The sequence below is a fragment of the Mytilus trossulus genome, chromosome 10 (genome assembly GCF_036588685.1).
Source record: "Mytilus trossulus isolate FHL-02 chromosome 10, PNRI_Mtr1.1.1.hap1, whole genome shotgun sequence".
NCBI lineage: Eukaryota > Metazoa > Mollusca > Bivalvia > Mytilida > Mytilidae > Mytilus > Mytilus trossulus.
Window position 1 is genome coordinate 48,023,424 of NC_086382.1, and position 27,891 is coordinate 48,051,314.

Sequence of the window (27,891 nt, forward strand, 5' to 3'; positions counted from 1 at the left end):
TATAAATAGACTTAGTTTTTTTTTCTGCGGGGAAACATAACATTCACTCTGTGTTCAAAGATTTTAGAATTTTAATAACTTTCTTAAACTATTCTGGGTTTGTACCAAACTTGGACAGAAGCTTGTTTATGATCATAAGATAGTATCCAGAAGTAAATTTGGTAAAAATATAAATCCATTTTTTCCGTATTTTATTTTTAAATGGACTTAGTTTTTCTTTGGGGAAACATCACATTCACTCTGTGGTTAAAGTATGGACTTAGATTTTCTTTAAGTTAACATTACATACAGTTTGCAGTTAAAGTTTTCAAAACATTCATTAGATTTATTAACTATCCTAGATTTTTACTAAACTTAGACAGAAGCTTCTTACAATCATAAGATTTGAAAGAGGAAATCAAGATCAAGAGAAAAATTTTTATTGATTTTTTTCCTCATTTTTGTTGAGCCCGCGATTTACAGCAAAAGTAGGCGAGACACTGGGTGTCGCGGAACCCTTACAATTTTTTGATAAACGACGAGCATACCTTCTGAAACTGTTCGCTTTTTACTCTTAATAACCCCATCCTCCTACATTTTTGAGAACGAAAGTATGATATTTGTAATGTAGACTTGATGATCTTTCCTTTGATATGCGACATGGTCCAAATATGGTATCTAAGAAACCCATTTACCAACACTGACTTACATAATTACTGAATGTACAACAGATAACATGATGTATTAAGCTTTACAATTTATTATATACATAATGTCCAATACTTTTACAAGTATAAATAACATAAAGCCCACCATAGAATTTTAGTGTAAAATATAAACGTTAATAGTTTGTCAACATCGTATTAAACGTATTCAAACATCTAGGTCAATCAGAGTTTGGTCCATTTATCTAACATATTTAGACCAATGCCTTATGTGTTTTACTTGCTACGCTACCATAGCATGATCATTGTACCAGCTAAGCTACATTAATTACATAGGGAACCCAATACCAGGGTTGGTTGATAGTAGGAAAACATACAACCTGTCGATAAAAGTTATTTCCGAAACTTTCATAAGTGTTGTCAAGAGAGAGAAAGCGAAGGGGGGGGGGGGGGGGGGGGGGAGGTGGGGGGTTAATCATCTCACCACACCTCCAGTAAGTATATCTGGCATTTTTACCTTTCTTTTTTGAGAAAAATGTGTTATATGATTTGCAAGCAGATTAATCAAACAGTCAGAAAACTTTTGTTTGATACGATTGTTTGGAAGTGAGGTATAAAGAGTGCTTACTTCAACCCAATCCACAGCACTTTATTTATATAAAACATGCAAAGACCGTTATACACTCCAATACGTTTATCGGTTACTGTACACTGTAGAAGACTTTCTAGAGGTCGAGATGAAATGATATTTCCATTTAAAAAAAAAGGATATCAAGTTCTTATTGTCAATAACAGATTTGACAGCTAGTGTTTGTTTTAAACAGTTGTAACTTTTCGTAAATATCCACAGAAGTCCACAAATAAAAATATAGCAATTAAAACAGTAAAGTAATGTCAATGGCTGGAGGAAAATAAATGGACAAACAAAACTTTCAAAAACCTGTTTTGGGGATTTCAGAAATGTTTTTACAATTCGTCTTGACGTTCCTCGTTAATGTGACTAATTATTGACGGCCAAATGATCAAGTAGATTTGAGATGAACACAAATATAGGGAAACAACTTGAGGCTGCACATAGATTCGAATCTTGCATATTTTAATATGTTAGTGTAAAATAACGATTATGGAAGCAATAAAATGTTAATGACAATTAATTTGGTATTCATTAGCATTTTACTATTTGCAATTTTTAGTCAAATCAGGGCTCTAATTGGACGTTCTCGTTTATTAAAAAATATAGAAAAATTATATGATGTTTAAAACTAAACCTTAAAGTCATATAAATGTCTCTAGTTAAACTTAATTATTATTAACATGTATAGCTATCAACAATTTAACCAGTTGAGTTATATCATATACAGCATACCGTAAAAGTTAGTCCTTGTAACTTTGAATTATAAATTTAATTTAGAAATCTGTTTTCGGAAATTGTAAACGGTATCTTTTCCTCGAATTAAATCTGCAGCTTTCTCGCCAATCATTATACACGGTGCATTTGTATTTCCTGATGTTAAATGTCTCATCACAGATGCATCAGCTACGCGTAAATTCAATATGCCTTTTACTCTGAAAAAGAAAAGTTGTTTTGTCAATACTTTTAATAATTATGAAACATCGTTTGTTAGAAACTTAAAATATGCATGAGTTGTTGATAAATGAATATCTATTTTTCCGTTTACAGTCGGTTACCTGCAAGTTTTCTGACTGATATATATATAAATCCTTTTCAAAATTTGACTCTTGTGAATGAAGTGTGTATTGTGATATTTTTGGTTTATGATATTTTCTGAACACTATTCTTTTGAAATAGTCAGTTTATTCACATATCCCTTTCATTGCCAATTTTATAGTTTGCTTTTAAAATGATAGTCTAATTTTAGTTTACTATGAGAGATGACACTGATATCATCATTGATTTGGTTTGATTCGATTGGTAAAAATAAATAGTGTATGAGAATAGGTCACTCTACCGACCTCTTTTGAGTTTGTTTGCTTATTGGATTTGAATGTGTGGTGCTTGTTTTTGTTGTTGTGGTTTTTAATTGAATTCTATTAAAAAAAGAAAAAAGTATCAAAACTGTCTCAAAAGTTCATTGTTACCAGAAATAATAAAGCCCAATAATATGCATGTTTTTTTGTCAAATTATATTCATTATTTACTAATATGAGACTACTGAAACAAACCTTAATTCAGGATCAACAACTGCTGAAGGGTCTGTTATTGCTCCCATACGACATGTTGATACTGGATGATAAACAGTGACAGTAAAATAACGGATTAAACATTCCCAATATTCGTCAGTGTCAAAGTTAACTTTGTCACAAATTCCAGGAAAATCTCGTCTGACTAATGTTCCACCTAATTGTTTGAAAACCTTTGTATTCATCAGCTGTTGAGTTTTACGTATTGCTGTAAAAATATTAAAGATGATAAAAATGTGAAAATACTATGGCCAACTATTTGAATTGACGTTAAACCAAGCGTTTGAAGCTGACCTCAAGATTCATATTACAATATACTCCGTCTTTGTTTCGCCTTGACGGAGTCAAAAAGCGAGACATAGGTTGCTGCGTCCAGTGTCTGCGGCGGCAACAGCGGCGATGGCGTCAACAATGTACTAGTTTGTGATAAGGTCTTGTTTTAGTAGGTTATTCATATTTGGTATGCAGTTATAAAAGTATTGGTACATCTCATTTTCATGTAGATTATTTGGCCCTGCAGTCAGTCATGGTCTATTGACTTCAAAACTTTTGCTTATTTACATAAATTAGTTTGTGACTGGGTCAATTTATGTGGAACCACAAGTGGTAGGTCAATGATATTTGGTATGCAGTTGTATAAGCATTGGCACATCTAAATTCCATGGAAATTAGTTGGCCCTACCTTTCAGTCATTGTCTATTGACTTCAAAACCTTTGCTTATTTTACATGTATTAGCAAGTGATTAGGTCAGTTTATGTGGAACCAGATGTGGTAGATCAACAATATTTGGTATGAAGTCGTTTAAGCATTGGCATATCTCATTTCTATGGAGATAATTTGGCTCCACCCCTTAGTCATGGTCTATTGACTTTGATTTTTTTTTAAAGTTATCAGTCTTAGTTTGTGATAAGGTCATTTCAAGGGGAACAATTAGTGGAATATGTGGAAGGCCAATGTTAATATTTGTATGCAGTTGTATAATCATTGGCACATCTCGTTTCCATGAAGATTACTTTGCTCGCCCCTCAGTCATAGTCTAATGACTTTGAAATTTAATTTATTTTACGTGTATTAGTTTGTGATTAGATCAGTTTAACATGTTTAAGATGAAGTGCTAATGTAAAGCCAATGATATTATGCATATTTATTGGCATTTGCAAGTATCGTGTCCATTGAGATTATTTAGCCCCACCCCCTGTTCATGGTTCATTGACTTTGAAACTTTTTCATAGTTTACAAGTAAATGTTTGTATTTAGGTCTGGGAACGACTTATAATAACTCGATGGTATTTAGTATGCAGTTGTATTAGCATTGGCACATCTCATTTACATGGAAATTGATGAGCCATGTTACTCAGTCATGGTCCATTGACTGAATATTTGCCTAACTTGTGTAAGATGTTAAAGTTTTGCTATTTTGATTTCAACATTTGCATAATCAAAATTACAAAAAGGCGAGACATATCTCTGTGATAACAGTTTTTCGGGGCGTACATCAACACTTTTATTGACTTTCAAAGAAAATTTATGATTTAATACGACGAGCCACAGTTTAAAACAGTGTACGAAATAAAGCTTTAGAAAAAGTAAGACATTCCAGCTGTTCAACTTGTGTCACTCATCGTGTTGCTTAAACTATTCAAAATCAACTGTCTGTTAAAGAAGAAATATATAATCAAAGTGACTCTGTAAATTGCTCGATTTTGTTCCCCCTCATTTTTATAAATGGGTCATATGAAGTATAATATTAATGTCAGTATAATCTAAGTACAATTATACAAATGGGTATTAAGTTTGCACATGTTTAAAAAGTCTATTGTGACCAATAGTTGCTTGCATTCACATCATTTGGACATCTGTGGATAGATGTCTTCTAAATAAATTCATAACATATTACACTATTTTCATTAAATGATTGAAAGAAAACCCTCTGAATTGTAAGAAATTAAAACGATGAGAAAACAGATAGGTATGCAGGGTCAGCATCCTCCATCAGCATAACGCTTTTCCTATTACATTTTAAAGTTTTGATGTCTGTATAGGGTTTAACATCTTCGCTAGCCAAGGCTAGCGATGATGAGGTTTTAAGTGGACCATTATAATGAAACAAGAACAAAGAAAGCTGCAAATAGAAATTAATTTATTGATTACTCTAATACTTCATCAAGATAAGTCACAAAATTTTAAGTTCATTTGATTATAATATTGTAAATCTCCTTAAATTAATAATATTTTATTTTCTCAATTTCTAAAGAGATTTTGTAAGTGAAATTGGTTAATCTGAATACCAACTGTGACGATGATAACATAATGCAGATAAGTTGCACGCTTTAAACTTTAAATTACCTGCAGTCATCACTTTAATATCATATGGATTTTCGAGGTAATGTGGATCTATCAATGGAGGATCAAATGGGTCAGTACTTTGAAGTCTAATAGTTCCTCTACTCTTTGGATGCAATCCAATCAGTGCATAAGAAAATTCGTTACTTTTGGCTCTTGTTTTGAACAACTTGGTCACCTTTAAAAGTAATACGTAATCCTGTTACTCTTGTTTAGAACCCTATTTCTGAACTTACAATTAACTTAGAGATAATCTAGTGAAATTGTTCCTAGATATCATCATAATCTTAAATGATTGGGTCACCTCTGTCGAGATCTTTTGAAACACACGGATCGACTCTCGCTAAGGTCATATTGGTTTTTAGGCTACAAATTGTTTTCAAAACACCAGGTGATTTAACCTTAAATATAACTGTTACGTTTGTGCAAAAATTATATCTCCAAAATATTAAATTGTTTACGGAGATTTTGCTGATACTAAAAAAGAAAAAATCTCATTTGTTTATGAAAAATGTTGAAAAAGATCGTGAGAAATATTGTCACAAAAATATCTCATGGAAAGTGTTATTCAATATATAAAACATTATATTAAATCATTTAGTTTAGAACTTGTATGTGCCTTGTTTTTGCAAGTCCAAATCTATATGAAAATTGACAAAAATCTGCATAATCTTCAAGAACATGCGTAGAAGGATTTTTTTCCAGTGACATCACAACTGCATTTATCATGACTTAGTCGATGTAAATGCTTAATTTTGTTTTGTATTATCTCAACTTTATAACGATTTATACGAAAGCTTCGATTAAAATTTCAAATAACAATAACAGAAAGAAAAAAAGATACTTATTGCATCTTGTTTCTTTTTCGTATAGCTGAGGGACCAAGCGTATGCCATAATGTTGACAATTTAACATCTGTTTTTTGGCAACTTACGGAGAATGTCATTTTCTTTGTAATCGAGGAAAACTTGGTTATAACAAACATTTTTTTATTATTCAAAATTCCTTTCGGAAAAGAAATTATTATATTCAACTCAGACGTAATTTTTGAGTTATTTATCAGAATTAAAATTTCAGAAAATTTATATCATTCATTTTGTAGTTTATAAATGCACATGTCGCATCGTTACGCGATTCGATTGTTATTTATGTTTGTTTAAAGAACATATCAAACCAATGAAGACAAGCTTTTTAGAGTTTTTATTATGCATTGAATTATGAAACGGCTAATAAGTTTTCAATTATCATGCACACCCTTTTTAAACTGTATGCAGTTACCTCAGGCTTCATATTCATATCAAGTCCATAATCTAAAAATCCCTCGTCTTGAGCTACACTGAATAACGTCATCTGGTAGTCTGGGTAGTCAGGTTCTGCGGGATCACGGTTTGGTATTCTATCCATTAGATCAGCTTCCAATCCACTACCAGAGTATATACCTAGCAGATGCAATTATTTAGAAAATTCAAATAGATGATGATGATGATGATGATGATGATGATGATGATGATGATGATGATGATGATGATGATGATGATGATGATGATGATGATGATGATGATGATGATGATGATGATGATGATGATGATGATGATGATGATGATGATGATGATGATGATGATGATGATGATGATGATGATGATGATGATGATGATGATGATGATGATGATGATGATGATGATGATGATGATGATGATGATGATGATGATGATGATGATGATGATGATGATGATGATGATGATGATGATGATGATGATGATGATGATGATGATGATGATGATGATGATGATGATGATGATGATGATGATGATGATGATGATGATGATGATGATGATGTTTTATAAGTTATTACTCACCTTTTAATACATTCTCTGAAAATTGCATTATATGTTAGTTTGCTTTACCTGTTTTGGAAAGTGTATATTGAAGTTTTGGTATTGGCGCCTGGAATGTTTGAGTATTAATTGATATACTAGAGTTGATATTGTATTTCATATGGAACATCATGTGATCTTGTAGGTTGTTTCCGACTGGAAGGTCTGCGACAACCGGTATCTAAAATGTAAACATGAATGTAATAAAGGCAACAATATTATACCGCTGTTTTGAAAGTCATAAAACGATTAAGACACAAAACAAATCCGGGTTTCAAAATAAAACCGAGGGAAACATATCAACAAAAGAGGAAAACAACGACACACTACTCAAATATAGATATTTTTGATGGGAAGTTCTGCGATATCAGATATCTAAAATATACACCTGAATGTAATACACAAATATTGACTATTTCCGACGATGCAGTCTGCGATGACAGATATCTAAAACATACACCTGAATGTAATACACAAATATTGACTATTTCCGACGGTGCGGTCTGCGATGACAGATATCTAAAACATACACCTGAATGTAACACACAAATATTGACTATTTCCGACGGTGAGGTCTGCGATGACAGATATCTAAAACATACACCTGAATGTAATACACACATATTGACTATTTCCGACTGTGAGGTCTGCGTTGACAGATATCTAAAATATACACCTGAATGTAATACACAAATATCTTGAATATAAACATGAATGTAATATACAAATATAGATTGTATCCAACGGTGAGTTCTCCGACAACAGTTTCTAAAATATAAAAATGAATATCATACACAAATAAGCATTCCTCTTTGGGGGGACAACGTTACAAAATCTTTTATAGATTTAACTGCAAAAAAAATCAACCTTTGATTAGAGACGAAGAACTGCAATTATAAAAGCGCCGTTCTTTTTCTGTTTGTGTTCTGCTGTGCATATACGAATTTTGTGCCTTGATGGATACCCCATATCATTTCTTGTTTATTCTATTCTTTGATGTTATCATGAATTTTTTTACCTTTGAAATTTTTTTTGGAGTTTTGCTAGAATCAGTGTTACATGTATGTACTGACGATTGTTACAAAGATTATTAACGTACAACTTTTAATTGTCGTATTCACGATAGGAAAACAATACTTTTGATAAATAAATATACCCCAAACTCCTGTAAATGATCTTTAGGACCAACGCCTGACAACATAAGTAAAACAGGGGAGTTAACGGCACCACCAGATAAAATTACTTCTTTGTCAGCAAACACATGGCTTTTTCTGTTGTTTTGAATAACTTCCAAGCCTTTTGCTTTTTTATTTTCTATAATGATCTGAAAAGAATGAAAACATTTATTTGAAGCAAGTTTATGACATGAATACTATTTTTTTGCTCGTATGTGGCTATATATGTTACGCTTAAAAAATGTATTTAATTGATAGTGTATATTTACTTGATAACTTTGTGTCTGTTGTATTATTTTAAAACAAATTATTTTTTTTCCAGATAAATTGCATTAAAATTTAACTTTAAAAAGTTCATATAACAAATATTCAATGAAATATATATATATAGATTCTTACATTGATACCAGTGGATTATCGGATTTATCCAATCGAGATAGTTAAATTATCAATTTTAAAGTCCGAGCCGCCTCGGCGAGGACTTTAAAATTTTTCATTTAACTATCGAGATTAGATAAATCCGATAATCCACGAGTAACTATGTAAGAATCTGTTTCTCTAATGATTAAAAAGACATTTCCTTTTTTTTTTTACCGAAAATCCCTTTCGAGTGCCTTTCACATTGCACGAAGTTGTCAATTTCATTAAGACCTGTTATCATATTTTGATTCATTCAGTTAGCTAAAAAGGTCATGACCCTCAAAATCATCCAATGATCTTTTGAGATCACCAGCAACCACACGTTGATTAGATTTTTTTATACAAAGGGTTCGGAAAGGGATAAATTTCCATAGAGTTAGAGAAATATATATATTAAATGTTTATAACTTAGATAAATAAGGCAAAACACTGTACATACATTTAATTCAGCCTAATTTTGACTCAAGTTAAGAATTGACACCGGTTCTGCTTGTTTAAGGGGGTATAGGCAAATTAAACATAAGAAATTTATGTCGTTGTCCATTGGGAAACATGTCACATGCATTTCAGGATGATTCAACAGCAAACACTGCATTAAATCTATTACACATAAACAAATTAGGTACAAAAAAGGTTAATACTGGTCGTATTACCAGTACAGACTATAGATGAATGGGCATTTAAAAACTCAAAATGCGAATACATATGTTCAAACACTTATTAAGTCATTTTTTAGTAACAGCAAAGAAAAGAAATATGTCAATTTGACATGCTTTGATACTGTAACTATAGATATTTGGATGGTATATTGGCTCTCAGTAATTACGACGTCAGTATGTATACTAAATAAATGTATCCTGTTGAACTAAATCTAAATAAAGCTACCACTAACAATTAACACTTCCCTTTCCTCGATCTTGATATAATTAACTCAATACCAAAATTTATGATAAAAGAGATGATTTTTCATTTCCTATCGTTCATTATTAATTTTTAATTGTGACATTCTTTTATCACCATCTATGGTGTTTATATATCTCAAATTGTAAGATTCGCTCGTTTATGTAACAACGTATTAGATTTTAGCGAGAAACATTTGCGTATTACTGAAAAATTATTACACCAGAGTTTTCGATATCACAAACTAGTTTAAACCTTTACTAATTTTATCATCGTTACAAGGACACCATTCGTAAATATAATTCGACATGCAGACATCTTGTACATTCAGGTATTTCACATCCATTTTTTTATGGTACTTATATTCTTGACAGAAACAAAATTGTCGGCATTTACATTAAAAGCCAACAAAAACTTTAAACATGCATTAAAAGCCAACAAAACTTTTAAACAGCTATTTAGAAGGAATATAGTTACACTTCTGTTATATTTTGGCTTAAATATTGATTCACTTATGATTATTTTGCATCGGAAAAAACACATTTATTCTAAAACTAGTTGTTGGCATAATACGGGTTATGTTCTTCTCTTATATTTTGTGATGGCAAACTACTAAATCCCTATCGGCAGGGATTGTACTTGATATTTATATGATGGAGACATAATCTATCAACCAGTTTAATTTAGGTCTGGAGCTGGTATGTCAGTATGTGCTAGTAGTCCTTTGTTGATTTATCTATCATTATTATTTTGTTTAGTTTCTTTTGTTACCTATATTGTCATTGGACTCTGAATTCGTTTGAACTCAGTTTTACTGTGCGTATTGTTGTGTGTTTGTTTTTTCTACATTGACTAGCGGTAAAGGGGAGGGGGGGGGGGGGGATAAAAAAAAAATGTTTAACTCCGCAACATTTTTTGCGCCTGTCCGAATTCAGGAGCTTTTGGCCTTTGTTAGACTTGGATTTTTTTATTTGGATTTAGTTTCTTGTGTATATTTCGGAGTTTAGTATGATATACGTTATCACTGAACTAGCATACATTTTTCTTTAGGGGCCAGCTGAAGCACATCTCCAGGTGCAGGAGTTTTCCGATGCATTGAAAACCCATTGGTGGCCTTCGTGTGTCTACTCTTTGGTGAGGTTGTTGTCTCTTTGACACATTCCCAATTTCCGTTTTCAACTCTAATTATATCAATTTTATCAAAGTAAACTAAACCAATTGGAAGTTATTCGTGTAGTTACCTTTGTTGCCATGGTATTTGTACTAATATGTAAATTAGGTCTATTCATAACTGGTCGTAAGTAGGCCTTCACAGTACTACAACGTTCTCCATTCCTAACCGAAGATTGCATGTATGAAAATCCTAAAATACAATAACGAAAACGGAATTAATATAAAAGGGAATGCTTAATTTTTGTGCAGGTTAATTGTATATTTATGATAATCTCCGAGTAAATAGATTGACGTTTGTTTACTTCCAGTGGCAAATGTAACAGGCGTATTCGAGAACAAGTCTATTAAATATGTGATGCAAAGGACGAAGAAATAAAATACCCCTGGAAAAAGAGACGTATTTGGTAAAGGTGAGACAATTAACTTGTAAGGTGACTCAATTGACTGGTTTGAACATCATATAAAAATATCAAGTACTACTCTTTATTAAATTGTGTAATCCAGGACGGGAACTTAATTGTCTTAAGTCATTTCTTGATGATTGTGATTATTATTTGAAGAATTTGGCATTGATGGACATCGTTGGTTGTTTACGTATTCGGTTTATTCACGACTTTGTAAACATATTTTACTAATTAATATATAAATATATTGTTTTGATACCTATTTGGTCTTCACCATTTTTATCCACAGTTTTATATCCCAATTCTTCTGATGCTTTCCTATACAATTCTGGCAGTGGTGTGTCCCCAGTCTGGGAAACTGTCAAATATCCTCCTTTTGAATGGTAAGCTATAACACAGATTATTCACTTGTTATCCATTTGCTTGATGTGTTTGAGCTTTTGATTTTGCGGTTGATGAGGGACTTTCCGTTTTGAAATTTACTTGGAGTTTAGTCCTTTTGTGAATTTACTTTCAAATTAGTAATTCCAGTCAGTTTGAACAAAGTGCAAAACGGATTGCATAAAGTATTATGGTGTCAAGCTGGCGATTGGATATACTTATTATATGTAAGAAATTAATGTAAAAATATTTTTTATTGAAGTTTTGCATTAATTGTTATGAATTTGTTTGAGTAGTAACCCCTATATAAGACTTCTGGACTACAAATTTAATATTGAGTTATTTTAAGTAACATTTTACATAAAATGATATCAATGTTATATAAAAATCAACCCTTTTTAAATATTTCTCCAAGATTTGTGAATTCACACAAATTTTGAAGCTTTGCACTTGCTACTTTTTAATTGTTTGATGTATTTTTGTTTACCAATGTATGTTTCCTTGTATTTCATTGTTGATAACAGCCTATCGTCTATTGCCTAAGAATTGGTGTGTGTAAAACTTCCTTTTTAATGTTTTATATTCAAATTCAGTATATTGTTGATTATAATTTTATTACCTTCTTTCGACTTATGACTAATTCGCCCTACTTTCTACAACAATGTTTAGCCTACGAATGCTCGTACATTCATTTCCTTGATGAATGTACAATAGCAGGTTTGAAATTGCAATCAGAACTTATGAACTAACAAAAGTAAGTGCTGTTACTTCATACAAATTGGTATCCTTTATAATGATATGCTGTATTACATATATTGAGCAAGATATAAATCCTAACAGCTGATTAATATTTGATAAGCAAGACGATTGTTAAACTGAAATATAACATACGTTAAACTTTCACTATTTCTTACGGGAATCATATAAACTAGGTATTTGAATGTCTTCCATTTTCAGAAAATATGGCAACACATCTTTGTAGCTCCACCCTTTACAGCCTTCCTTCTGCCACTGATTATAGTCATGTCTGCTTCCACGGACAAAAGCCATGTAGTTTAAATTACTTGTCCCTCCAAGAACTCTTCCTCGAGGCCAAAAACTTCGCTATTAATTCAATATTATAAGCTAAGTGCAGTAATGTATGATACTATATTACACCTTAAAATTAAGTTTTTATCTTTAAGAGCTTTCAGTTCTATCATACTAATGAAAATTGTAAAATAGATCATGTAAGTTATAATTGAGCCTTTTTTTATAGTGATTACTTGAGTATCAGACCTAATGTTTCATCATTATTTGAATTTTTGATTATCTAGGATTGTGTTTTTACTCATTTGATTATCTTGTTTGAAAAATATTGAAAGATTATGTGATTATATTTGCAAAACATTTGTGATCATGTGATTTCTTAGACACTCTCAATAGGGGCCTCATTATTCGGACTTTATTCTCGTTTAAATCGAAATAAAATAAAATAGAAATTGTACAGTTACCTGTTCATTCATCCCTTTTTGACTATTCTTTTGAGGTACAGTATAAAAGGCCCAGTCATGTTTGGTTTTCTGTGCAAACGATGCTTTTAATGGAACTCTAAAGGTGTCAGACTCAAGTTCCGATCCACCAGCTTCAATGAGTAAAATATTGACATTCGGGTCTTCCGAAAGTCTACTAGCAATTACAGCACCCGCCGATCCTGCTCCAACTTAAAATAAATGAGTACATCCTTAGGTTCTTGTTTCCATGACAAAATCAATGCGAAAAATCTGATCATTTAAGTAAATTGTATAATTTAATTTATTTTAAAATCGTTCTGTTATAGGATGACCGTTTGAGTTTTATTATATAACTTGTTTAATACAGTTTTGTTATAATTAACCACTCGCTTTATAAAAAAATGATAACTGGTTGTACCTTGGTACGCTATAAACGCATTCAGTCTACATAAGACAAAAGTTGAATGGTCAAATCAAGTTCAAAGTCAAAAAGCATTCCCAGTTCGTCAAACAAATAAAAAAAAGTAATAAAAAATGTGTACAAAAAACAAGCTGCGGTCATCTATGAATAGTGGGGAAGAAATCCCTCGAATTTCTTATACTTAAAATCTAGAAGCAGTTTTTTTTAACAAAAAAAACTCTATTAATGATAGTAATGTCAACAGAGAAGTACTGATTACTCAATCGTCGATAACCGCTTCGACAAAACGACCAATATAATTGGTTATGAATAAAATTTATAGGTAAAACCAAAACATTGAAAACCAAATATTTAATAAACGTGTACCAAATATTACGACGGTCATGTATGCTTGTTTTTAGACTACTCTAGATTTAGCAGATGTGTGATAATATAATGTATATATTCATTAAATATGAGCGTTTACTGACAAGGACAAGTGTTTTCAATTGACATTGGAGGTATAAACTGACTAATATGGCCGAAGCTCCTGGACCATTTATCCATTTGCAGAAATATAGACACGTCTAGAGCGAAAAACACACCTCAGTTGCTTTACATACCAATGATATAGTCATACGTTTTGTTCATTGTTTTGATTAAGAACATGTCCTGGACCTCGTTATCTTCTTGCCAGTAAAAGGCCAACATTATGGATAATAACATCACCACTGAAGCAATTTTCCCAATCATTATTGCACTGTAGAAACTGAAAAATGTACAAAATATTTGTAAAAATAATGTTCCTTCAGGTTGCACTTTGTAAATACAGCTGTTTCTCAAACCACGCCTATTTTGCGTATTCTTAGAAAACTTTTTTTTTTACATACTGGTTCACAGCTCGGATCTGTATGTTGCATCTCATAGAAACATAACTTAATGATACCAGTAAATATACATGTGCATACTGTTTATATTGAAAACTGTGGTAACCCTTCATACGAGGTAGAGGTAAGAAAATTAGTGTTAGTTTAAAATCTGAGAAGTTCAGGGCATATAAACGTTGAAATTTTGCCGCATATCCCTATATATTTTGACCTTTGAAAAAAATTATAGTGCATAATGAACTTTCATTTCTAGGGTAAGATTTTTTCAAAACTCCATTGTAAAAGTGGTACAGTTTTAGCCGTAAAAGGAGTGCATACGGGAAATTGCATTGTCAATATTTCCAGAAATACTACCTCCAAGTGTTTTGATGATTGATAAAAGTTTACAAACTAATAAGTAACATCTGTTTTTTTGTGTTTGTTTTTTTTGTTTTTTTATCTCATTGACCTTTACCCCAGGGTGTGGCTTATCATTAACTGATCCATTTTCGTTGAATTTGTGGATGATTTGGATTAATGTAGAGGCTACAAATTCAGTCTTGTCTTAATTGAATGCTGTGAAAGGCTTTATTGGATCATGCCCAAAACAGCATGTCGCTAATTGTCAGAAAGTCCTGGCATTTACTCAGATGTTTATTGCAGTTTCCTAACAATAAGGGAAGGAAAAACATGACATTAGCCAAGCTTTAAAGACAAAATCGTGAAAATGGTGCGTATGTTGAAAAGCGGTGAATTCGGTGTATGTCCGTTCAAAATAAGCCTTACTTTGCATTTGTTCCAAAAATCACTCAACCATAAAGTTGCATTAGATACGTTTGCATCTATTAAAATGATACAAATGTATTGATTTTAACTATAGAAATTTTATAGATCAGATAATATTGGCATTTAAACCCATTGAAGACGGGTGTACTTTTAGAAGAAAGAAAAAAAACATGTACTCAAAGTAATTCGGTATGGTAAACGTGTTTCCCAAATATACTTCGAAACGAAAACTACATACAATTTGAGTGATATTAAGTGGTATTATTCATATCAACAAAATTTGACGAGGAATGTAAATAAGAAATATTAAGTTTGATTTAAATGAATAATTTTGTTATATTTAACTTATAAATATAAATATTTTACAAGCGTAGATAGTTTTTGCTTTATTTTAATATTTTTAAAATTAGCATTTTAAGGAGAGATAGCGATATAATTCCGAAATAGCGCATTTCCGAAGGAATCTACATGAAATATCGATATTTTATATAACAGTCTGAATAAGCGCACGGTGACCCTATCTTTTCTTCTGATATTCCCAAAGCAATTACTTTCTTGTGTATAATTCGGAGTTAAGTATGACGTCCATTATCACTGTACTATTATGCATATTTTTAGGGGCCAGCTGAAGGACACCTACGGGTGCGGGAATTCTCGCTACATTGAAGACCCATTGGTTGCCTTCGGCTGTTGTTTGCTCTATGGTCGAGTGGTTGTCGCTTTGACATATTCACCATTTCCTTTCTCAATTTTACTATAAGCTATCTTTTCGTATTTGATTTTCCAGTTCTATTACTTAGTGTAGCTTCTAATCACACATTGATGTTTTTCCCTGTATAATCAATGTGTGGCAATCTGTAAAAACCTGTAGCTTGCGCTAATGCCCGGTGACCTTTCATTTTTATAATTTTCACAATAAATATTACATTTTGAACAAATCCCATACCAAATTTATTTCATTTAAAGAGAACTGAAGGAACTCTCTGAAAAGGCTTACATTTAGAAAACGTTTGAGTAATCTTTTACTGTATATGATTTATGAAGTAAATTCTATTTCAAATCTACCATGCTTACATATAGTACGACTTCCTTGGACTTCTACGAAATGTTATATATTGTGTCTGATCTTTCTGTTTATATTTGAATGGATAATTTTAGATGTTTACTTTAGCTCGTGATAATACATCATTACATATCTCCTTGTCTATCGACTTACCTCTATTGTCAGGACCCGTCGTGCGGGTCTCATAATGTTTTATGACCACTTTTGATTCATACAGAGATATCTATTTGAAATCTTCACTACTTTTCAAATACTATTGCTAAATTCTAAGTCATTTAAGTTACCGTCATCTTTGCCAGCCAAGGGTTACGATAGCAGGAGTAGAAAGTACACATTGACATTAAAAAAGTTGCGCGAACCACACAATGGAACATCAATGAGTCGATTAAGAACTTTAGAATCGATACTTGAAATCGTCCAATGTTTTGTGGGGGTAAGACGTGTTGCTCAATCAGCACGTGACACCTGTTTATTTGCATCTTCTACATTTATACGTGGTCATCTTAAAGGCGCGTTAATATTGGATGCAGCCACGTACAACTGAGACCAATGGAAATCATTACCTCGTTGATCCAGAATTCTAGCATTAGTGGAGTGGACTGGATAGTAATACTTGGTTAACGATGAGAATTTTCATTGAGAATCGTCGACTTAGCAATCATACTACATCTTGTTATTTTTATATATGAAAGACACCAATAAAACTAAAGAACTTCTGCTTTACTGAAAAAATCTTTTCGACACCATGAGAATATTTATTAAAATGGGATTGTTTTTGTGATAATTACAATATTTATACATTTATCGATAAAATCATGAGATCGGTAAGCATGGTTAGAAGATTTAACATCACTTTTGGTGAGAGGATGTAAAACGCTGTTTAAAGACCAAATGACGCTATTTCAAATTTATTTTTAACTTTTATTTCGTCTGTTGTAGATACTGATGTAGTCATGCAGTAGTTATGATTTGCACGCAGTGAACTAATCAATTTATCAATACCGTTTAGAATATTGCATGCCAAGTTCTTTATACCCTCTACCCCATCCCTGTGACTATATCGTTTTAGAATCAAAGAATGTTGGCATTATCATCATTATAAAACGATTATTTTTATTATCAATATAACATTATTATACAATCATTTAAATAGTATTTCAAATGGCTACTTTCCCTTTCAAACATGTTTAGTTGTTTTGAATATAAATGCGTTTTAAATATAGTATGGCCTTAGGGATAATCAATCAGTACTTACTGCAAAAGTCGTTAGCAGTTCGTTCTGTATGAAACTAAATCAGGGTAGTACACACATATTCTGTTATTCCAGATAAATTTGTTATTATATTCAAGGACACACTTTTATCAGTGTGTGTCACTCACCGATAAACAAGTTGTTTTTACAATTATATAGTTCGAATATTAAGTAAACATGGTAAATAAAAGTAACCCTATTTTATCCTTGTCGATCACACTGTTTTATCAAATAACCACATTGATTGATAGATTGGTACATGTTGCTAAACATCTAATAACAATTGTATCAAAAAATCCTGAACGAGAAAATCAACAATAAATACAATAGTTTCATTTGCATATTCAGCAAGGTAGGTCGGTCATGGTGAAATGCAGGAATAACACAGTCTTGCATACGGCCAAATATGGGCCCCTCAGACCTAACGATGTTACAAGGGGTCTTTGTCTCTATTTCATTGTAAGGACCCTTTTACAAATAAATCATGATAAGATATATTTGGTTTTATTTTTGAAGTTATCAAACGGCAAGTGATGATAAGTAAAAGATGTAAAGTCCTGATAGGTAAGTAAATATTACTTTTGACATTTAAACTCGTTTCAGCGCAAAAAAAATCAAAATCGTTCCAATTAACAATTTTATTATCAATTATTTAGTTCACTTGATTCCTATATACTGTGTAATAATTTTATCGTAAACATTGCTAACGAGGCTCACATTATCCATGATACTGGGATAATACTTTCCACACACTTAGTAAGTTCAAGAACAGTTTAACACATTTCGCCGCCAAACAGTCTATCGGAGTTTTAATACTCTTCAAGAACAACGCAAAATGTTTAATATTTTTTAAACCGAAAATATTACATTGCGAATAATTCAGAGATACAATCTGCATAATTCTCTTTGTGAACCATGTGTTCTCTCATTGATCTGATTCATTGAATTGTTTTGAATATTCACAATTTCCCAAAAGTGTGATTTGAAAAACAATGGTTTGCTTTGACTTTTGATGACATTGTGATAATAAAGTCATAAAGACAAGGACATATATAATGTAAGAAGTATTGCATCGACCCTAGAGGTTCATCAAATATAAGAAATGATGTTAATCTTAAACGTAATTATCTTATAATTATTTTATTTTTTTCAAAGGGAGTTATTGCATCAGACAAAATAAATTACCCTAGATTCTTCTCATATATCTTGCAGGTAATTGATTACCGTAAAACAACAATGATGATGCTGTTTTACATAGCTGACGAAGGAGCATGTTAAATTTAGCGTTGATTTATGCAAATGTTTGTGTCGGCAAATATAAAGAAAGAATAGTTGATATTCCTAAATTTTATCATATCAATCACATGAAAAATCTTAAGACTGAGAATGAATTTGTTAGTTTCTAAACCGCCTTGTCAAGGTGCGTTCGAATTTTATCATACTTGACACGGATTTTCATTTTTCCTATTGAACGAAGGCTTCTACAACCAACACAAATTTTCCATCATGATATACTAAAGTGCTGATCGTAGTGTTGTACGAATATAACAATCGTGTCCTTTTCTTATTTCTGATTATTTAAGATATAATTTAGTTGAAATGCACTAGAAATCAACAATAAACGTATACATTTTTTGAAAGACCAGACAAATGAAACGAAAGATATCTAACTCAGAATGAAGTAAATAGGACAATTAGGTCGATATTATTTTCGGCATGTTTTGAAAATGGCCTAATTATAACAAAGAGAGGCACTTAAAGTGTCATCAATATCTCCTGCTAATCAACCAAACAACATGGCTAAAGTTAGGACATAGAAGTTTATTTCATTTAATGCAGTAATTGTCACTTTTTTTAAAGGAAAACAATCAGCTTACAAGTTAAGATATATAAGATAAGGATATGTGGTATGATCGTCAATGACGTATCCACCAAAGTTCAAATGAGGTTGATATAAGCAGGCATAGGCAGTCATTAAAAAAAGAAAAAAAGCCGTATCGTCTAGTCGGCTCTAAAAAAAACTCCGACCTGAAGATATGAGACAATTAAACTAAGAAAACAAACGGTCTAACCATACAATTTACAAGAAAGAACTATGACAGACATGAACCAACGATTACCACTAAATAACAGGCTGCTGAGTTAGGACAGACACATAACACCCTTTCTTAACTGTGGACATTGGTGTAACAGTACAGCATAAACCAAGCTTTCATAACCAGTTTAGACAGGCAAAACTCATCAGATCTATTCAAGGATGAACATCAAACAATTACCAAGACAGGACGTGGCAGAATATGTATCCAACCATGAATACTAACAAGAGAAAAGACAATTAGTACAGATCTGAGCGTACTCGTATACGTAGTTGCTGTTGGCTTGTACAAAGCCAATAACAACTGGTTTTTAAAACAAAATGTAACTAAGACTATAATATATAATCCATTTGATTAAGTGTAAAGATGTCATTTACCGTCAGAGAAAAAAGATGACCATATACAATGCCAAAATATATTGATCGACATATATGAAATACTAAGTATGGTTTAACTTACTGATAACAGAAACATTATTTTCACAAAAAAACCAAACACCAATACTCTAAGATTCAATTAAAGTAATGAATTAGTAAGCTTATGAAAAAGTTTACCTGGATTGTATCTAAGTTTCAGGGCTCGGTTGAAAACATACCGTAAAATTTAGGATCTGCAATTCCGTGTAAAATATTGTTTTACAGTCAAACTTTGAGTAACTTATGGTAACGAAATCCCCGACTGAATAATTTAGGAGTAATGCACATATTGTGCTCATTGAAACCCTAAACGTCACAACAGATATGGGCATAGCTAACCGTCAAACGGTGCCAATGGAACATCACCGTCCAAAAATAATTTATCAATTAGAAAAGGGATATAAAAATCAACTCATTTGTCAAACACTTTTGTATGACGTTTCTTGTTTAACACTGGTATATCGATATATCATTAAAGTAAATTCCTTCAGGGAAATGACAGCAGTATAGTTAAATGATACTTGATAAATCTAAGGGTCACTAGCAGTCAAATTCATGTTAACTGATTTGACTGAAATTATCATTTTTGATATATTAGATACGAAAACGTATATCCAATTTATAGAAAATCTGAAACATTTTTTTATACATAAGATAGATAATATGTATCAACATTTTGTGTGTGTTTATGTCTAGACGTAATTAACAAGTGTTGAGACCTCTGAAAATTGTTTACGGTCATATAACTTGGTGTAAAAACAAATGTATGCATAGATTGAGAACACATGTAATTGTAATGTTTTTAAGGTCTGTTTGATTTTATATAATATGTTAAAAATATATGTTTATAATAGTTTTACCTGTATAAGAATGAGTGCTTTTGATCAAATCAGTCAATCAAATTGCTAGTGCCCATGTGATGCATTTAGTGGTTTTGAGATTGCAGTCAAATCACAGCTCTAAATGAACTAGAATTACGCTACATTCAAAGTGTAACAGTCAGTCGAGAACGAGCGTAGGCGCTAAACGAGAGTTATCGTTTTTTCAACAACATTTAACAACAACTATATCAAACAAAAACCCAATCATATAAGTCATATAAATTGTTTGTATTAAAAGTTAAATATAATTTAGCTATCTACAATTTAACCAGTTGATTGTTATAATTTTAATTTAGCAATTTGTTTTCGGAAATCGACAACGGTATCTTTCCCTAGAATTAAATCTGCAGCTTTTTCTCCAATCATAATACATGGTGCATTTGTATTTCCTGATGGTTCATTGCGCATGACAGATGCATCTGCTACGCGTAAATTCAATATGCCTTTAACCCTGAAAAGGAAAAGTTGATAATTATGATACATCTTCCGTCAGAAATTCCGAATATTCCAGATATGTTGATTAATGAATATTGTTTTTTCCATTTTCCAACTGTTACAGTGTTATCTATCTTCGGTAACATACAAGTTCCAAATCTGCTCTATATCCTCTCGAAAATTTGACACTTGTGCATAACGTTTGCATTGCTTTTTTTTTGGGGGGGGGGGTATTTTTAAAACACTTTTCTTTTGAATAAAGACATGATATTTATATGTCACTTGTATTATTGATTTCAAAGTTTTGCTACATTATATTTTACTTTTAGGATGAAAATCAATACCACAATCATTATTTATTTTGACTACATAAGGGGAAGAAGTTTGTTGGACAACGCAATTTGATGATATTTAACTCTTTATATATTTTGAAAGTTTGAAAAAGAAAAAACGAAAATACATAAGGAAATTCATTAGGGACAGTCTGTTATCAAATGGCAAAATTAAAAGCTCAAACACATCAAACAAATTAATAACATTATCGTATTCTTGACTTGGTTCATTGATTTTCTTATGCTGACAATGGAGGATATAACCTGGTGTTACAACTGGATAAAACTCACACTTTTAAGACAATCACATAAAATTCCATTATACTAAATACGATGTTTGAACACAATTAACAGACATAATAGGTATCAAAATTGTCTTTAAAGTTCAGTATTACCAGATTGGATATAGCTCAATGAAAATCATGTCTTTTGGAGTAAAATCTTCAATGACAAAATCATTTTCATTATTCACTATTATGACACTACTGAAACAAACCTTAATTCAGGATCAACAACTGCTGAAGGGTCTGTTACTGTCCCCATACGACATGTTGATACTGGATGATAAATAGTGACCGTAAAATAACGGATTAAACATTCCCAATATGCATCAGTATCAAATTTAACTTTGTCACAAATTCCAGGAAAATCTCGTCTGACTAATTTGCCACCCAGTTGTTTGAAAACCTTTGTATTCATCAGTTGTTGAGTTTTACGTATTGCTGTATAAATATTAAGAATGATTAGAATATACATATTCTATGACCAACGATTTGAAGTGACGTTGTTAAACGTACGAAGCTTACCCTAAGATACATGTAACAAAATATTTCGTTCTTGTTCCGTTCATCGGCTTTCGGTGTGTAGTAGCCCCTTTACATCAATACATTTTCAAAGAAACTTTTTTGTTTAAAAACGACAAGCTACAGTTGAAAACGGTGAATGAACTAACACTTTGGTAAGACATTTCTGTTTAACTAATTGCACTCGTCGTGTTGCTATAAATATAAAAAATCAACTGTCTGTAATATATGATAAACATATAAATAAAGTTTGAATGTTTTTGCCTTATTTTTATTTTTGATGCTAAGAACATATATGAATTATATTAATATCGGTAAAACATCAAGTATAAATGAGCAAACGAGTACAATATGTAGACTGTCAAAAGCCTGTTGTGCTTTCATTCGCGTCATTTTGACCTCCGTGGAAACATGTCTCTTAAATTCAATCATGCCATATAAAAGTAGGGTGCCCAGTATCGAAATAGGCGTCTAGTTAACGTGTTTAAGTTAACAAATAACACACGGCTATATTTATATGCAAACGATTGGAAAAATCATTACATTTTTAATCATGAATGTCGTCGTCTGCTACCGTGGTCACGTTTTTTTAAATTTTGTGGTTTCTTTGGGTACCAAAAGACACCTCATCGTACAGACCATCTTCAACCGTTGATACTTATCATTTAGTTTAAAAGTTAAATTTATCATATAACGAAAGCTGAAAAGATTTATATAATTAAAGTATAAGTATTTCATGATTTTAGTAAGGCTATTGTTTTAGTTAAAATTTACCACATTTTGAACAAAAGAAAATTTATTACGTATTACTTTCACGGGATTTTTACTCTGATTACATCAATAACACATGGTTTATATGTGTGTCAAATATCTTTTGTGTAATGTTAATCGTCGAGTAGAAAATAGCAATTTAAAACACAAATTAGATGTAAATCTACCTTGGTTCAAACACGCCTTTTCTTATCAGTTCAGTGAATTTTAAAAAATTCCCTGAAATGTCAGTGATTTTACAATATCCCTGATTTCACAAATTCCCTGTAATATATTTATATATATATAAGTATTATATTTTACATGGAGAAGAAGAGAAACAATTTATCCTTTTAGTCCTCAAAAACTATGTCAGTGCTATTTCATTCCATCAATTGAACTGATCATTCCCTATGTTTTACATTTAATTCATTAAAAAAAATGTGAACTCTTATTTAGGTTTGGATATTACAATGGGAAAGGATAATTTTGTACGGTCACATGAAAGTGTGAATATGTTCTAAACTGGTCAGACAATACTTGGTCATGTTTTATGAAGTATTCTTTGGGCTGAAATCTTCATAAAACATGACCAAGTATTGTCTAACCTATATATAATTTGAATTACTGTGTTATTTTCTTTTCATCATTAAAGCGTTTCTTAATAATAAGGATTGTAAATGAGTTTAACCATGTTATCGTGTACAACGATGCATTAATATACCTCCGATCACAATTAATTGGTTAACACAATACCAACATACCACTTCTAACTTTTAACATCTTTATATTATGACGCATCTGTATAATATCTGTTTTCTTTTTACAAATTAAGACAAATTCAAAGTTATTTCTAATAAATTAGAAATGGGGAATGTGTCAAAAAGACAACAACCCGACTAAAAAGCATATATACAGCATATATGATAAGTAAGTAACCGAATCGCTATCAAGGCAAACCGCGATGTTCTTGCGTAGGAATTTGAGAGCAAACATTTGTAAAAGTATGTAGTAAAACAGATGAAGTCATAATATAATAATCAGAACCCAAATTGACAAATAAACTATTCATACTTGTTTGATGCATGTGAAATAGCCGCTCGAAATAATAATAAAATATAAACGGTAAAACTCGCTATTATAACAAAAATATCTACTTTATCAAGCAAAATTATAAAAGAAGAATATCTTAAAAATCGAGACAACAGAGCGAATACAGGGATTTCAACCTAAATCGACTAGTCACTGACTTCTACTAATTGATCTCAACTCCGCTAACCTCACGGCTACCAACTCATACTATACGACTGCCTTTTCTATATATGAAGATACAAGTCCTGTGTGTCCGTTGTACCGATGTATGTCATATGTTCATGTATACAATATTTAAAATAGACATTTAAATTAACCTATTGATAGCCGTCCGTGAGGTTTCATAGATGTGTTGATGTCTGTCACACATAACCGATTTCAAGGAAGGGTTCGTTTGTCATTGAAGGCATATAAAAATTACAAAATTAAAGTATAAAAAAGAAGATGTGCTATGATTGCCAATGAGACAACTATCCACAAAATACCAAAATGACACAAACATTAACAACTATAGGTCACCGTACGGCCTTCAACAATGAGCAAAGCCCATACCGCATAGGCAGTAAAGGTAAGTTTTAAGATAATTACATTATTTAGTGAACAGAAATCAGTAAATTTACCAATTCAAACTTGTTGAAGTTAGGCACACAAAAGAAAATAAATTGAACATAATTTGGTGTTCAATTTCAGTGGCAGATTTGGAAATGTTGATTCTAGAAAAAAAAATCTACATAAGATGAAAAGGATAACGCCACCACAATTGTTTAAATGTTTTTAACTATATCTTACCTGCAATCATCACCTTTATATCATATGGATTTTCTAGGTAATGTGGATCTATCAATGGTGGGTCAAACGGGTCAGTACTTTGAAGTCTAATTGTTCCTTTACTCTTTGGATGCAGTCCAATTAGTGTATTCGTAAATTCGTTACTTTTGGCTCTTGTTTTAAACAACTTGGTCACCTTTAAAAAAACAATACACAATCCTGTTTTTCTGATTGACAACTCTGTTTCTAAACTGATGATTAGCTTTGAGAAAATAAAATGAAATCAGATCTATTTATCAATATACTTTCATCAAAACGGGTCACCTCTTTCATGCTCTTTTAGATACTGTAGGATGTGTAGCAATGTTCATATGAATGGTGACGGCTTATACCATCTTAGAATATTAAAAGTTTTGTATTAATTTTAATTTATCAATTTTTTTTTAAAACGTTATATAAAAGGTTTGTTTTAGTCTGAGCTTGCATAGTTAATGTGTTATTCAGTACTACGTCTTTTTCAGACTTGAAAACAAAGGAATGGGGTGTGCTCAAGAAACTTTGATTTTTTTTGCCCTATACATTTTATTGAGATGCGATAATCAATCGTGACTTTAATACAATTGACAAGTTAGTGCAAAATGAAATGTCTGTGAAATATTTGAATAATTTAAAGATATTTTTGAGTCGCTTAAAAGGAAAATCTGATTTGTTCTTATGAAAAATTACGAAATACGCAAACAAGTAAGAAATATTGTCACAAAAATTTTAACATGGAACGTGTTACTTTTATAAATCGTTATTTGAAATTCCCTGTATTTACAAGTCCAAAAGTTTATCGACGAAAATCATCAAAACTACATTGTCTTCAAGAACAAGTTTACAAGGATTTTCCCGAGACATCATTACTGCAAGCGTATATTATGACTTCGTATTTTCTTTGTATTCCAGGTAAAATTTATGATGATAACAAATATTTTTGATAATTCGTAATTCTTTGTAAAAAAAATGGTATTCGATTCAGACTACATTATGTTTTAATATGTATTAACAATTAAACCCATACATTTGTTTTTATCATTCATTATGTAGTTTATAAATGCACATATACACGTAACAGCTTTACGCGAATTGAATGTTATTTATATTTACTAATAAAAACTATCTTCTTATGCTTTTGACTATGTATTAAATTGTGAAACGGATAATTATTTTATCAACTATAATGCCCACAGATGAAGGAAAGATGTCAAAAATGAGACTTGAGACCTCTTTCTCAATCTAAGCAGTTACCTCAGGTTTGATATTCACATCAAGTCCATAATCTAAAAATCCCTCGTCTTGTGCTACTGTGTATAGCGACATCTGATAGTCTGGATAGTCAGGTTCTACGGGATCACGGTTTGGTATTTTATCCATTAGGTCACCTTCCAATCCACTACCAGAGTATATACCTACCACATGCAATGATATAAATAAAGGCAACAGTAGTATACCACTGTTTGAAAATCATAAAACGATAAAGAGAAAAGCAAATCAGGGTTTAAAACAAAAGTCATAACGGTTATGATTAAATAATTAAACGATTATGATGGTAATGATAGATGACTGCTTATCGTCCAGTGGCAAGTTAAATACTTATTCAGGACAAAACATTTTTATAGAATATAAATTTTGAACCCTGCTTCTGTACGCTGAACCGGATTTGAATGTGATATCTTAATATGTAACAGTTCACAAGGATACATGTTTCCCTCGTCGGACACATTATCTGAGTCTTCTGATTCCGGGTCGATCAGTCGTTGTTGATTCTCCTAAATGCCCCTTGCTAAGCGTAGAATAAGCTGATAGCAATTATCGAAGTTTTTCAAATATCTGAGACCGGTGATCGAACCCTCGAGCTTCTGTATTAGAGACAAACACACCATCAAGGCACGACCGAGGAGGTTAACAAATAAAGACAGCAAAAAAACCCAACCCAAACAACAATACGTGCTGAACTAACCATCAATACATACATCTTATCGGAGGTTAGTTGAACTTCAGACTTTTAACATGGAACGTGTTACTTTTATAAATCGTTATTTGAAATTCCCTGTATTTACAAGTCCAAAAGTTTATCGACGAAAATCATCAAAACTACATTGTCTTCAAGAACAAGTTTACAAGGATTTTCCCGAGACATCATTACTGCAAGCGTATATTATGACTTCGTATTTTCTTTGTATTCCAGGTAAAATTTATGATGATAACAAATATTTTTGATAATTCGTAATTCTTTGTAAAAAAAATGGTATTCGATTCAGACTACATTATGTTTTAATATGTATTAACAATTAAACCCATACATTTGTTTTTATCATTCATTATGTAGTTTATAAATGCACATATACACGTAACAGCTTTACGCGAATTGAATGTTATTTATATTTACTAATAAAAACTATCTTCTTATGCTTTTGACTATGTATTAAATTGTGAAACGGATAATTATTTTATCAACTATAATGCCCACAGATGAAGGAAAGATGTCAAAAATGAGACTTGAGACCTCTTTCTCAATCTAAGCAGTTACCTCAGGTTTGATATTCACATCAAGTCCATAATCTAAAAATCCCTCGTCTTGTGCTACTGTGTATAGCGACATCTGATAGTCTGGATAGTCAGGTTCTACGGGATCACGGTTTGGTATTTTATCCATTAGGTCACCTTCCAATCCACTACCAGAGTATATACCTACCACATGCAATGATATAAATAAAGGCAACAGTAGTATACCACTGTTTGAAAATCATAAAACGATAAAGAGAAAAGCAAATCAGGGTTTAAAACAAAAGTCATAACGGTTATGATTAAATAATTAAACGATTATGATGGTAATGATAGATGACTGCTTATCGTCCAGTGGCAAGTTAAATACTTATTCAGGACAAAACATTTTTAT

At 31.6% G+C, this 27,891-nt stretch overlaps 2 protein-coding genes across 7 annotated transcripts in view; both read right to left on the reverse strand.

Moving 5' to 3' along the window:
• Window positions 1–1,792: 1,792 nt before the first annotated feature.
• Window positions 1,793–27,891, reverse strand: part of LOC134687521 (glucose dehydrogenase [FAD, quinone]-like) — a 36,931-nt gene continuing 10,832 nt past the window's right edge. The window contains exons 1-12 of one of the 5 annotated variants that reach the window (XM_063547884.1): window positions 17,381–17,786; window positions 14,034–14,179; window positions 13,011–13,219; window positions 12,432–12,621; window positions 11,396–11,524; window positions 10,801–10,922; window positions 8,221–8,388; window positions 7,095–7,245; window positions 6,469–6,629; window positions 5,194–5,368; window positions 2,829–3,054; window positions 1,801–2,210 (exon numbers count right to left, since the gene is read on the reverse strand). In XM_063547884.1, the coding sequence (XP_063403954.1) occupies window positions 2,039–2,210; window positions 2,829–3,054; window positions 5,194–5,368; window positions 6,469–6,629; window positions 7,095–7,245; window positions 8,221–8,388; window positions 10,801–10,922; window positions 11,396–11,524; window positions 12,432–12,621; window positions 13,011–13,219; window positions 14,034–14,163 (1,833 nt within the window). In that variant the 5' untranslated portion in view covers window positions 14,164–14,179; window positions 17,381–17,786 and the 3' untranslated portion in view covers window positions 1,801–2,038. Of the gene's footprint in view, window positions 2,211–2,828; window positions 3,055–5,193; window positions 5,369–6,468; window positions 6,630–7,094; window positions 7,246–8,220; window positions 8,389–10,800; window positions 10,923–11,395; window positions 11,525–12,431; window positions 12,622–13,010; window positions 13,220–14,033; window positions 14,180–17,380; window positions 17,787–27,891 lie in introns of those variants that run through there. The other 4 variants (XM_063547886.1, XM_063547887.1, XM_063547888.1 and 1 more) reach the window with 4 other exon arrangements.
• LOC134687522 (alcohol dehydrogenase [acceptor]-like) lies at window positions 20,980–26,495 on the reverse strand. 2 transcript variants are annotated; one of them, XM_063547891.1, is made up of 4 exons: window positions 26,241–26,495; window positions 24,972–25,146; window positions 22,034–22,094; window positions 20,980–21,221 (listed from the first exon to the last, which is right to left on the reverse strand). In XM_063547891.1, the coding sequence occupies exons 1-4, from the start codon at window positions 26,364–26,366 to the stop codon at window positions 21,050–21,052; spliced, it is 534 nt and encodes a 177-aa protein (XP_063403961.1). In that variant the 5' UTR covers window positions 26,367–26,495; the 3' UTR covers window positions 20,980–21,049. The 2 variants fall into 2 exon arrangements, with proteins under 2 accessions (XP_063403961.1, XP_063403960.1); XM_063547890.1 differs by having other exon boundaries at window positions 22,034–22,259; window positions 26,241–26,482.

What these genes read in the sequence shown, in the direction of transcription:
- LOC134687522 (XM_063547890.1), bottom strand. Translation starts at nt 26,366, where the DNA reads ATGGATAAAATACCAAACCGTGATCCCGTAGAACCTGACTATCCAGAC. An exon ending in ATGTGAATATCAAACCTGAG is followed by an intron (nt 25,147 to 26,240) that starts GTAACTGCTTAG and finishes GTTTTTTTAAAG; the next exon opens with GTGACCAAGTTGTTTAAAAC. An exon ending in GTTGTTGATCCTGAATTAAG is followed by an intron (nt 21,222 to 22,033) that starts GTTTGTTTCAGT and finishes TTTCCTTTTCAG; the next exon opens with GGTTAAAGGCATATTGAATT.